General features: G+C 41.0%; 1 protein-coding gene across 2 annotated transcripts; it reads right to left on the bottom strand.

The window, feature by feature from the left end:
* Window positions 1-927: 927 nt before the first annotated feature.
* On the bottom strand, window positions 928-8,035 carry LOC129107073 (breast cancer metastasis-suppressor 1-like protein-A). 2 transcript variants are annotated; one of them, XM_054618438.1, is made up of 10 exons: window positions 7,765-8,035; window positions 7,507-7,597; window positions 6,507-6,634; window positions 5,960-6,039; window positions 5,616-5,712; window positions 5,149-5,238; window positions 4,951-5,015; window positions 4,828-4,867; window positions 4,474-4,603; window positions 928-2,599 (listed from the first exon to the last, which is right to left on the bottom strand). In XM_054618438.1, exons 1-10 carry the CDS (start codon window positions 7,898-7,900, stop codon window positions 2,482-2,484), a joined length of 975 nt encoding a protein of 324 aa, XP_054474413.1. In that variant the 5' UTR covers window positions 7,901-8,035; the 3' UTR covers window positions 928-2,481. The 2 variants fall into 2 exon arrangements, with proteins under 2 accessions (XP_054474413.1, XP_054474412.1); XM_054618437.1 differs by having other exon boundaries at window positions 5,918-6,039.
* Between the last annotated feature and the right edge of the window lie 5,652 nt (window positions 8,036-13,687).

Below are 13,687 nucleotides of genomic sequence, written 5' to 3' on the forward strand. Positions count from 1 at the left end.
GCAGGGTGCCCCAGATTCACAGAGCACCTCCCCTCTCCCATCTAGTGCAGGGGCTGATTGCTCTCCACTGTGGAGCACTACTGACACCTTGTGACCGGGAGCATAGCATACAACAGGGAGGTGAAAGGAGGGCCTGAAATGTAGGATTTTGAGATACATTGTATTTCTTGTACTTTGTGGTGTTGATGTAGTGTGACCAAATAATATTCAGATAAAACAACAGTTTTGGTAATAGAGCTATATCTAAAGGGAAACATCATCCAATTAGCCTTTCAATTGATCTCTGGCTGCACTGCTGAATCTGATCAATATTCCCAATAGATCAATCAAAGGTTGAAGTGGTTCTGCATGAGGTGTCTGCTCAGGCCCGAGGCCAGGGAGATGGGCAGTGGGGGTGGGTAGAACCTGAATCAATAGCAGTATGTGGAGTTAATCTAGTGAGTGTCCCTCTGGCAGAAATAAGTGACTGAGAGGTTGAACAGCACAGCAGAGCAAAGAGCCATTATGAAATGGGACGAGCTCAGCATGTTTCTCCCAAATAATTTTTTTTTGCATGAGGGGTGTAGCCAGGGTTCAGCAAACCTCTGGGATGACTTTGGGTTGAGCACTGTCAGGGACTTTCTCCTTTTGTACACTGGAGTATTATATAAGATTGTATCTGGGCTTTTTTGTGCATGCTAGGCCAAATCCACAGCATATTTAAGTTCTATGCAAAGCATTGATATTTTTTTTTATCCAAAGCTCTTAAGACCAAGAAAAGTAAATTAGCTTGACTCAAGCTGAGCAGTGCATGTTGATACTGTAATCACCTAAATGCAGACGCTTCCCTTTGTGCCAACAATGTGGTCATAAAGTACAGTGGAAACACTGTTCTACCATCATATTTGGCATATAAAGGATAAATAATGACGTGCAGGTTAGACTCTCTTTAAATGATACAAACAAAATCTTTAATCAGCTGTACATGCATTGGCACAATGTCACATTTTATTCTTTTCACCTCAAATGTGGAAAAGGAACCATGATGCATAAAAAGGTAAAAATGAAGCAGAAACTCATGATGAAAAAGTTTTTTTTTTATCAGTGGACGCCACACAGGGCTTCTTTGTTTATGTTCATGATGAAATGTAACCTCTCTTCACAATACTGTTGGCAGCTCATACTTTGAAATATGTATGCAATGCTGAAAAGTCCCCTTCATTGAATCAAGCATTTTTAATACATACGCAGAAGGTTGGATTGGACGGATTGTGCACACAAAAGAACTCTCATTATCCTCTTTCTCATTGTAATATTGAACATTTAAACTGACAGAGAGGACGAAGACAACGGGGAACAGGGATAGAGAAGTGACAAATGAGAGGACAAGACAAGAAGGAGAATGGGAGAAACTTTTTTTTTTTTTATGTGCAACATTTACACTGCAGGACTTAACCCGCAATCACAGCACAAACAAAATGGGTTGAATAAAGAAAAAAATAGAAAAATGGCACAATGAATTACAAACTTTGAGGTTGTTTGAGCCCAGCTCCACAGACAGAGTTCATACTGTGGAGTAGAGCAACTTTAGCCTGCTCCCTGCTCTCAATGTTAAGTTCTACAGTAGGCACTATCAGACGCATGGCAACATGAGAAGTGACGGAGAATCACAGTGAAGACGAAACACAAAGTCATCTCTATATACAGGGCACCTCAAAGCTCTGTAGGCTTAACATACAGGTTAGGCTTTTATGTCGTTCTTAGTGCATTGGGCTGGCCTTGGGCTAAACTTTAAATATAGTGCTGTGACAATGACACTAAAACATCAACAGATCATTAATTACATTGGCTTTAACAAAATTCAAGTGGGTGTTCTTGAAGAACAGCTCTATCTTATTATTTTCACAATAGAATAATTTCCTCAAAATGAATTAATCATAATCCATCTCAGTCAGTATTGACACTTGTTCATTGCTTTTACTAAACGATTCATTGAGCATGAAATTCAAGTGGAACCGGTGCGTCTGGAGAGGCCAATCAAACGCACTGTTGACCCCATCCTCACCTGGATCAGGGTCTCTGACCCGCTTCAGTCTTTTTGGTGCTAACACAGTACAGAGTAAGGCTTTGCTGCATTGATACTGGTAGTTGGGGACAGGTCTGTCTCAGAAAGGCACGCCACTGAGCTCCGCACTTCAAAGTTCACCACTGCTATGCTTCTTTTTAGCAGCACTTTGCATTGATCTCCGTTCCAGAGAAAATGACACTTTGTGACCTTGTCAATAATATACAAATACCTACATATTTACAGGGAAGATCATCTCCTTAGACTAGAAGGGTCAGTTGATATTTGTTTGTCTGTCTTTTGTTACTTATACACAGAGTGTGTCCGTTACTGTACACATGGCAAGAATGAAGACAGATGGCACACAGGAAGGAGACTAAACGAAACACAGCAGAGATGATTTCTGTCGGTCTGTATGTGTGTGTTAAAGTGTGGTTTTACGAGTGCTTGATAGTGTATTTGCCTTTTTGCAGCTGGGAGATGTACAGCTTGGACTTGGTGCCGTCCAGTCGTTTGAACCACACCTCGTCGTTGTTGATGGTGGTGATGATGGCGCTGCGTGACACAAACACACAACAACATTAGCACAAGGTCACTCACCGGTCCTCACAACCAACACATCACATCGCTGTTTGCTGAAGTCACCATGGTTACGTATCATCATCATGTATTTACAGGGGAAATAACAAGAAATATAATCTGTGGCAAAGAGATATGGGGCATTCAACTGCACAAACAGATTTAAACTAAATATAAGCTTTTAGTGTAACATGAACTTATGCCGCATGATTGAAACACATGATCAAATCTTATCATCCAGAATATCGTTTGAAAAGCGAGTGAGTGTGATCAGCTTGCCAAATATGACCAGCGTCCAGGATGCTGGATATAGAGACAACAAAAACCATGCATACACCATTTCAGACATGTGCTTTTTCTGTCCATCCTGGGAGATTCTGTCCATCCTGGGAGAAGGATCCCTCCTCTGTCGTTCTCCCAGAGGTTTCTTCCTTTTTTCTCCCTGTTAAAGGGTTTTTTAGGGGAGTTTTTCCTGTGCCGATGTGAGGGAAGGACAGAGGATGTCGCATGTGCACAGATTGTAAAGCCCTCTGAGGCAAATTTGTAATTTGTGATTCTGGGCTATACAAAATAAACTGAATTGAATTGAATTGAATTGCTTACCTAATCTACTTCACATGTGATCAGAGTAATTGGAAATTAAAAGTACGGAATCTGTCTGAACATTATTCCACTAGTTGTGTTGTACTTTTCCTGCAGTATGCAGAATGCCTACTATCTTCTATGTGATCAACAGGAACTATTTCCCTGTGTTTGGGTCCTTTGCACTGTAACTGAGATAGTGAAGTTTTTTTGTACCATTCTGGTGTGAGGTGAAGGCCAATGAGACTCCACAAATCAAAAGCCTGTCTTTCTCAATATTAGTAACTTATTTTAGTTTTCCTTGTTTTTACATCCACCCACAATTTGTTTAATTTTCTTGTTGCTTTTCTAGTCTTCTGACCACTCAAAGCGCTTTAACATTACATGTCATCATTCACCCATTCACACCCATGACAACGACATGATGCCACCCGCCCATCATTATTCTAACTAACATTCATACCCATTCATAAAACGCAGGCACAGCTAAGGGAGCAATTTGGGTTTAAGTGTCTTTCCCAAGGACACATGGACATGGACTAGTGGAGCCGGTTGAAGGATGACCCTGCTCTGCCACTGAGCCACAGTCACCCTAACATGATTTTCTGTGAGTATTTCCTTTATTTCTTTTGTGCATTGCAGTGTGAACACCACAACATACTAAAAACCAGCTTAGCATGAGTATACAGGACGGATTTGGGACACACCGAGACTTTAAGCTGAGAACCTACACAGAGTTCTCTGCATCTGGCCCCTGGTGCTACGTAGCACAGGTTTTCTAAGTGTTACTCTTGCAATGACAAGATGATCCACATTCATAAACATTATTCCTCTATTGGTGTTTTGATGATGGTATCCTCCAGAGGTGTTCAGTGAATTTGAGATCTGGTGCAGAGAACTTAATTTCTGGCTACATGTTAATGTCCACAGACTGTGTGGTGTGCTCTGCTGCATGGATGTCCAGCTCTACCCGTTCCTAGCAGCCACCTGTTGTCTCCACCTAGTGGTGCTGTGTAAACATCATTACATACACTATTCACTGTTGGACGACACACAGGGCAGGATGTGGAACAGCAATCATTCAACCTCATACTCACAGTCTTTGTCATTTCCATTACCAATGAATCCACCATGTCACCCAGACTCACAAACATGTTTTAGAACCACAAACTTTTGCAGACGAGTACACACACCATCTAGCATCATAACTGACAGGAGCACACAACACACACACACACACACACACACACACACACACACACACACACCTAGCCGGGTACTCGTCCTTCCTGTTGATGCAGATGGCCTGTCCCCTGCAGTACCACTGGTTGTCGTAGAAAAGCCGTCCGTCCTCAAAGCGCGCCACATGGTGATGTCTGTCAGGCTTGACTGCAGGGACTGGAAGGAGAGCATCAGAAGGACAAAGGGGACAGTGTAAGTTTAAAGTAACACAGCACAAAATAGAAGAAAAAAAGGAGGAGGACAAGGACAGTAACATCTCAACAATGAACATGAGTACTTCCAGCTGAAAGCATTGAATCAGCAGCTCCTGTACAACTGTGGGTCGATGGGTGCACTCAGCCAGATATTGACTTTAACCAAGGACGAGGAGAGACTCTTACCATCCACCTTCACCCTGTGTGGCCCCAGTGATGCCATCGCCTGTGGGGAAGAGGGACACAACTAAAAAGCCAAATCACAAAAAAACATTCACCTGGCGACTACTTTGTCCGTTACCAAAATACCTTTCTTATCGCGGTCCAGTCTTCCAGAATGTCAAGGTCTTGCAGCATGTAGACGATATAAGGCCGTAACAGAGCGGTTAAGGACAAATGTACGGTGAAAGGAAACATCCGTTTTAGCAGCATGAAATTCTGAGGTGAAATGTGGTGCAGATGAATGATGAGGAATGGGACAAGGACAGGACAAAGGGAAAAGGATATCAGAGACGACCACGGGCTTCTTCTTCTTGACAGGGCAGAACGGGTCTTTCTTCTTGTTTTTCCGTGAGTGCAATCCATCATTCCACAACTCTGGAGCGCAGAGAGGACAGATTATAGAGCGGACAAACACTGTGCTTCTGTATGATACGTTCATTTTCTGTTTTATAGATGCATCTTGCTGGTTTATATATTGTTGATCAAAATCCCACTGTATGTACTGTGATTACTCTTTAGTACCCCTACTCTGTATCTTTTATTAATTCATTTATAAATTGATCCAAACAATTCATTAATAGGTTATCAGGTGACAGATTCCAATTTTGATAAATGAATTGTTTCACTTTCAAACAAAAACACCAATTAACTGCTGCTGAACTAAATGAAAGTGAGTTATGCTTTTCCCTATTTCAAAACTATATAAAACTGAATAGTGTGGCTTTTGGGGATGCTGGCCAGGATGTAGGTACCTGAGGTAATGTCAATGCTGTGTCTGTCTTCCTCCAATCTTCTAATCTTCTCCTCCAGTTCACTCTGCACTGTGTCAAACAGCAGCAGCTTCTCACTCTGGGAGACAGAAATAAGGGGACAAGACACAAAATGATCATTAAAAATCCCATCCAGACTGGGGTAGTAGACTGGGGCTGAATTCTGTTTAGATAGTTGGTACTAAGGCTTTATCCCAAAAAAACAACATTAGAGTGGATTCCCAACATTGTAGAGGCGGTAATTTACTTGAACAAGATGTGCTTTGAGGTTGAAAAATACAAACCTGACCCCCACATAAGCCCTGACTCATTGGTTGACCTCTCACCTCCCAGTGTTGGCAGGCAGCCTGGATCTCACACTCGTACTTGTTCTTCACCGACTCCAAGCACAGCTCCCTGTAGATCCCTGTGACAAACATTCAACTTGAATCAAAGTGACCATGTAGCCTTTAAACTGCAAAAATGCATTACATTTAGTTGCATATCATAAAAAGATACTTGGAAAAGTGCCTCAATCTGCTCCTTTTTTCAGTATAGGTGTGAAATGTAGTAGTATGATACCAAAAATAATTTAAACAAAGAGTAACCTTTGCTTTTGCCATAGTCAGGTTGATTTCATACATGTGACATAACCCATCCTAACTCACTGTCATAGGTGTCTGCATCTGAAGTCAAACTCTGTCACATTAAAGGTGCAGGCTGCGACTCTAATCCAATGCACTTTTTGTCCTCACGGTCCGCTAGCTTTCCATTCTGTGAGTTCAGATATCAAGAATCTTTCTCCAGCATCACTGACTCCACCTTGAATTAAAATTTAAATATTAAAGTATAATCCAGCAAAGCCTGTAATATCACATCATCACATTGACCCACCAGCTACTTTGGTCCTGATCTGCATGTTCTCCTGCAGGTTGGCCAAAGGTTCCAGGTACTCCTGGGCACAGCCAGCCATCACCTCCTGCAGCTTGATGTCCACCTGGCTCAGACGCTCCTTGTACAACCTGAACAGCGAAACAATAATAACTCACAAGCCTGAGCAGCCGGGGGGAACTCCGGGGTCATATTAGCATTTTAGTGAGCTGAACCATTTCAAAATATCTTGTAAGCAAATTGGTTATAAATGGGGTTATAAATGAGAAATGTGAATAAAACTCAACAGGTCTGTAAAAGCAGAATAAAGGGGAGTTACAAAAAAAAAAATCAGATTTCCGAACTCTCACTGGTGTTTAGAACAGTAATATAGTGTCCTTGTCTCTCAGGAACATGAAGCTGTGGCACATCTACAGCAGGAGGCTGATATTTAATGCCCATGCCAGTATGGCTGATGTCGTCTCAAATACACCTACTGAGTTTATCATATTATGAGACATTTTCCCCTCATAATTATGCTCAGTTTGTCAAAAATGCTGATAGGAAATATTGTATCTGACCCACATAGATTAACAAAATTAACTGGCTATTGGTTGATTGTGCTCGTCGTCCTTTAGCCACAAAGTTGCCGGTTCGGTCTACAGCTACTGTCCACATGTCAAAGAGTCACTTAGTTGCTCCCCAGCAGCTCATTGCCTCTAAATGCTTAGAATGGGTTAAATATAGGGGTATAGCCTTATATGTATGACGTGTCTAATAAAGTTTACAGAACACCACCTGTTTTTACAGCAGTGAGGAGGATCTGGATGACCATCACTCTGAATAAGGTCCAACAAAGGTCCCAAGTATCACAAGCAACCAGATGCAATGACAAGCATCTGACAGTCTCTGACACAGAGGTCAGTAAAAGATCAACTTTAACATGAAGTTCACTGTTGACTCAGACCAGAGAGCAGTGAGTGGAGGCTGTAATTGCATGGGAACAACATGGAAAGGGACTTACTGCTCCTTCAGGTCAGTGAACTGCTTCTCCAGGGTGGTCATCTCATCCAGGCACTCCATCCTCCTCCTCTCACAGTCCTCATCATCCATCTCTGTTCACACAGAGACATGACAGGTCTCACATCAGCTCCATATCAACTGCTATTCTTTTCATCCACCATCATCAATGTCAGCTACTTTACGACAGCATGTAGCACATCATACAGAAGGCGTATTTATCTGTGGGTTGATATTTAAGGCCTAACGTCTTGTTTCTTACCTGAGCTGTCTCCATCTTCAGACACGGACGAGCTAACGGTGTCCTCCTCGTCGGTGCTGCTGCCGTCCTGCTCGGGAAAATCCACCTCCATTTCTTCGTGGTTACTTTCTTTCTTCTCCCGGGAGTGAACCGGCATTGCGACTTCCGGGTGAGCCGGTGTTAACGGGGGTGGAGGGGCTATTCGTTAAGTTTACCCCAAATAAAGAGGCGAGTGGAACTCAAACAGCTAGCCGGTAAGCTAGCCCGCATCTAGACAGCTGGTAGTGCAAACATGGCCACCGTCGGCCAATCACAAGGAGCCTTCCGTAGCCCGTCCAATCAGATGGAGCCTTCCGTAGCCCGTCCAATCAGATGTTGGTATGGGTAACGTTTGCTAGGCAAAGGTTTTAGGGACTTGTAGTTTCTTAAACTTTTATTCACAACTCATACGTAGCCTGCGGTTTGTGCAGGGTTACAGCTAACACTGCATGATTTGTTTTGAGTATTTTGGGAAAATTATATTATTATATTATATGTTGTTTTGTTTCATTGTTCTATTCTTACCAGCATAATAGGATACTTTTTTATACATTAGTGTGTTATGTGTACTACCTTCTAAGTTACCATTCATAAAGGGGTTATGAAAATAAAACCTTGATTAACGGTAAGTAAATCATTAACTCATGCTTTACAGATGCTTTGTCTTTTCAGCTGTTTTAATTCACCATGAATATGAACAATGGACCATTTTACCCTTGTTACAGGACATCTGTGTATGAACTTACAATCACAAATTAATTCCTGGATTATTGTAAGAACCCCTTTATGAGTTATTTTTGAACATTTATGACTACAGAGGATTAACAAACTTTTTCTGATGGCCTAATAGGGCCCTTATTCATGTTCTATTAACATCTAACTCCAGCCTTGATGGTTCATTATCCTTTATTAAGTACTAACACTGAGTTACTTACCCCATCACTGAACATTAACGGTTCTATCAGTACCCCTTTAATCAAATTCAGCAAATATGTCCTCACAACCCAGCAACCCAAAAGTTATTTTTTCTTTGGCTTATAACCGATCAATATGAGTAAATGGTTTAGAATATTAATGAAACTATTAGTCAAAACGTATAAACCCTTTGTAAGAGGTCACTTTTTTAGAAAGTGGTACAATTCTATGGGGTGTTTTGCTTTTACAGCAGTACAAGATGTAAAAGTTGTATTTATACTAACAGGAGACTGTTGAAGATGCGTTGGTGAAAAAAAAAACCAGATACCACAGAGGAAGGATCGTATGTGCTGACTGCTGACTCATGATGAGAATGTGCTACAGGTCCAGACTCAAACACATGCTGTCAGTGCCATCATCTTAGTCAGTCAGGGAACTTTTCTGGCAGTTGCAGCAGACGGGAGGTTTTCACAGCGGGATATGGTGAGAAGGTGGCAGAGAGCCTCTGAGCTGACAGGCAGATGATTCAAGCACCCCGGGGCTCAGGCTGTCACGGCTCGCTGCTACACTCTCTCCTCACTCACCTGGCTGTCACTGATGGACAGACTGAGAGGAGTGTGGAGGATGAAGCTGTGGGGATGTCTACTGGTGTGATGGACAGTTGGAAGTGTGTGCATGTGGTAGTGTGTCAAGTAAGAGAGGGACTTTCTATAGTTTCAACAGTATTGCAGCACTCCAATTTAAAAAAACTCAAAATAATAGTTCTTTATTCCAGAATTTGTGGACGAGTGTTTAGTATGTGTTCCAATAAACAGTCTGGTTCTATGTCTTTAATTAAAATCCACTAAATCATCAACTGCATCCAAATCCTTTAATAATGACAGTTTGTAGTATAGTGCTGGCTGTCCACATGTCACAAAATGACTTTGTAGTGATTGAAAGTAGGCAATCTCAGGTAAATCACCTCAAACTATAAACTTTTTTTCCCCCTACGGAATTATCATTTAATATATCTGTTAATATTAAGCCATTGTTGTAAACGTAAATATGGCAAACATAGATTGTATTATCAATGTAATAAAGCAGCCTGAATTAACTATTTGCTTTATTAGCCAAAATGGAATGACACATACTATGATAGATGATTTTATCCATATAGCCCACTATTATTTATGTATCTTTCAAGAGTTTTAGGGCATTTTATGCTGGATAAGTCCCATGATCTGCAATTCACATTAGAACCACAGGAGGGTGATAAAGACCTTTGCTAGGCGGTCAAACAGTAGCTCATCAGATCTTCAGTTATAACCCATTCCTGGAGAGTAGGATTTATTCTAGTGCTGTAACTGGAAACATTGCTCATGATGAAATAACAACTACAAAAAAAAACATTATTAATAAATATAAGATAACTGGATATATAAATAAATGGATGAATGAAAATACAGATGGCAACATTGATGAGGACATAAGGAACATAAATGCTTGCTGTATATGAATGCTACAAAAAGGCAGAATGCAAAGATTAATAGATTGCTCAATTCAAGTGACATAGTTAAAAATGAACATGAGCCTTAAGCAAACCAATGTGTGCTGACATCAAAGTACATTTTTTTTTTTTTTACTGTGACACATGAGCTGACATAACAGAAAGACATCCCATGAGATTATAAAACAGTGACAGATTTTTGCTCAGTTGATTTGCGGTTTGTCTCGCAGCCTAAATATTTGCGTGGTTTTTAGCCCGCTGCCAGTCAGATCCATTTCCACACTGCTGTAAGTGTGTCTGGAAACTTCGCTGGTCTGATTTGTATTTAGGGCAGTATAGTGTGCTAGCCGAAAGTCAGTAGTTGTCTTTGAGGGTTATTTCATAAAACTGTGCTTTCCTTCCTCTTCGTAGTCTCACACAGTCCAGCGGTTAGGAGACTGCTGTCACAATGGATAATCAATAAAGTTACACTCAAAGGAATGTACAAAGAAACTCAAGAATGAGCAGACAACCAAACAGTGAACCACAGTTTATGTTCAACTGATGTGCTTTCCAAGTCTCTTCCAATTTCATTATTTAAGCTGTGCTAAAATTCTCAGCAGTTCTTAGTGCAATGCAAAAGCTTTGTATGTGAACTCACACGAGTCAGCATTGTGATAATAATGTGCAATCAATGTTAACCTTTGACCTCAAGCCATACCTGCATGCACAGACTGCGATCTCTCACAACAAACCAAATGGTCCGATTATTGACTCAACTCTTCAAGTGCAGCTAGATGCAAGTGAAGACTTGCTCCCTACACCAGAAAAAGGACAATCAAACAAAACGTTGAAGTGAGTCTCTGTTGCTTTTATCTGATCTCCTTTGAACTAGCATCAAAAGTCACCGTTACGTCTCTGGCTTGTTTAATATGCAGCAGAAATAATTAGAATTTGGGCCAAGCAAAGTGTTTTCTAAATCCCCAACGTTAGCAATTCCCCTCCACTTACCACTATGATATTATATTCAAATTTGAATGATCATGTTTGAACTCGTTCAACTCCCTCGGGGCATTACGGAGCTCTTGGTTCTACATGCGCATGGGCTTGCTTTCTTGTTGACGGATTAGCAAATCAATATCAATCCATAACCTTTAAGTCTGAATGCTAAATATGAAGCTATATCCAGCAGCTTAGCTTAGCTTAGCACAAAGACTGGAAACAGCTGGTCTTGTTAATTCAAAAAAACAACAACAAAACTACTGTCTTATGTACCAGTACCTCCAAAGTTCACTAAGGCCGCATTTCCACTGCATGGTACGGCACAGTTCTACTCAGGTCGCTATATTTTGGGGTTTTTTCTATTGTTAAAAGTTGTGGATTGTCCCTCAGTCGAGCTGTGCTGATACTAGAACCATTCTTACATATTCAACATGGGGCATCCTGCACAAACCCACTACTTTTAAAAAGCCAAGCTACCGTCAATAGCGGCCACAATTTTTTTTAATTCACTTCAACTTTATTTCCTTGGTCAAAAATTTGATACAACCTCTGCTTTTAACCCATCCTAAACATTAGGAGCAGTGGGCTGCTGTAAAGTATTCATTGGACCCGGATTTAAAAGATGTCGAAGGTCAGCGTTTCAATATATGCTCGTTACATGTCCTTTCAAATTAAACTTCCCTCTTCTAATGAAGTTAGGTTTAGGCAAAAAAAACACTTTGGTAGGTTTAGGAAAAAGTGTGGTCGCCGTTGACTGACAACACTACCCAGGGACTAATGACTCACTAGTAGGTGGCAAATGAGTCACGTGACTAACGACTGGTGATAAAATGTTATAGTTTACTTTAAGTTTTGCTTGTGACACGAACACCAGTCTCCTGTGTTTATTTGACCCATCCACCCTCACGCGGGAGGGTTTACATTGGCGTTAGTCGAAAGCCCGGTACGTCACAAACGGGCAGCAACCTCCGGTTCTGAAAAGGAAAGCCAATGCTGCAGTGCCTTAAACTTGTCTTCTCTCTAATGTCCATCAGGGGGCGACTCCTCTGGTTGTATAGAAGACTATGAGAAAATGACTCTACTTCTCAGTTAATTCTCAGTAAACATGAGTTTATGGTCGCAATCGTTGTTTGTTTAATGCTGTATGAATGAGACCAAATAAATGCATTAAAGCGGATTACAGGCTTTTGTTTTTCTCCTCTAATCAATTAAACAAACAAAATGTACACTAGCCTTTCAAATTAGATTAAATGTTATAATTCGGCGACAATTATCAGAACAATACGAACACTCAGGCTCCCTCATGTGGCTCAAAGGTGAACTGCAGATATAAATGTTTAATAAAATAAGATTATCAGAGAAATTCTTCAAAAATCTCCTAAAATCTCCTATGACCCACCTGTAAGACCCGACCCACTCATGAGGGAATGAGTGACCTACAACACCGTGGCAATGCCTGGGGAGGGAAATAAAGGTATTACCCCTTCTACGAAAAACACCCACACTTCCTCGAACAAATATGCATTTGCACATTCAGCGTGAAACCGAGGCTACAAAGGGGAGGATCTCACCTCAGTTTGAAAGTTTCAATAACCTGATGTCAGATGTCTTCTGTGACTTTTTTTCAGAAGCTATAGCTAAAAATAAAGTGCTGAAACACCATTTTTCTACCGAAAACTCTTATGATCATCACATGCCACTGTAAGCAAACACATTCTTTTTACAGGTATGGAAACCTGTTTGAACAGCGTTATTGTTTGTTGTAGGAAAAACACAGGATTAATGACCTTCCGTGTCCTTTTTTTGACCTGCTGTTACCCATCAAATTTTCATTCTCCTCGTTACTCTATTAAAATCATGGCAAACGCAGTATTACCGGCACACATTATGTAATTACATAAGATAACAACCTTTCATTTAGCCTCCTATGGTTGTGGTTAAGTCCCTTTGACTAAGAAACAGCCTGACACATCATTAAACAGCGAGTGTGTTTGATACAATGGAAAACAGCCAACCTGTGATACTAAAATACTCTTTTTTTACACTGAGCCACACATTGTGAAAACATAAAGTGGGTGTAGTTTGTGTAAACTCTGGGTGTAGTGCTGCTGTGTCACCAGGCCCACACAAGAAATGGACTGGTTGAGGTTGACTATCCATTCAGCAATTACTGTAACAATGGAGCGATAGCTTCCTTCTGAAAGAGGAGGGAAGTTGTCATGAATGACATGCGCAGATCTGGGAAACTGAGGCTATTTTCAGACAGCTGAACAAGGACCAGATCACCAATACAAGCTACTGACATGACATATTCCAAATGAACTCATCTGGTTGTATATAACAATGTGACAGTGTGACCTTTTTGAAAAAGTGATTTAAACAAGTAGTTCAACATTTTGGAATCAGGCTTACTTGCTTTCCTGCCACAAGTTAGATGAGCAAATCAATATCACTCTCATGTCTATGCGACTCTTGGTGCTAAAGCCAGGAGGCCATTGTCTTAAAGACTGGAAGCAGGCA

This window comes from Anoplopoma fimbria, chromosome 18 (assembly GCF_027596085.1).
Source record: "Anoplopoma fimbria isolate UVic2021 breed Golden Eagle Sablefish chromosome 18, Afim_UVic_2022, whole genome shotgun sequence".
Taxonomy (NCBI): Eukaryota; Metazoa; Chordata; class Actinopteri; order Perciformes; family Anoplopomatidae; genus Anoplopoma; species Anoplopoma fimbria.

What these genes read in the sequence shown, in the direction of transcription:
- LOC129107073 (XM_054618437.1), bottom strand. Translation starts at nt 7,900, where the DNA reads ATGCCGGTTCACTCCCGGGAGAAGAAAGAAAGTAACCACGAAGAAATG. An exon ending in CAGCATTGACATTACCTCAG is followed by an intron (nt 5,239 to 5,615) that starts GTACCTACATCC and finishes TCTGCGCTCCAG; the next exon opens with AGTTGTGGAATGATGGATTG. An exon ending in ACACAGGGTGAAGGTGGATG is followed by an intron (nt 4,604 to 4,827) that starts GTAAGAGTCTCT and finishes CTCTCCTTCCAG; the next exon opens with TCCCTGCAGTCAAGCCTGAC.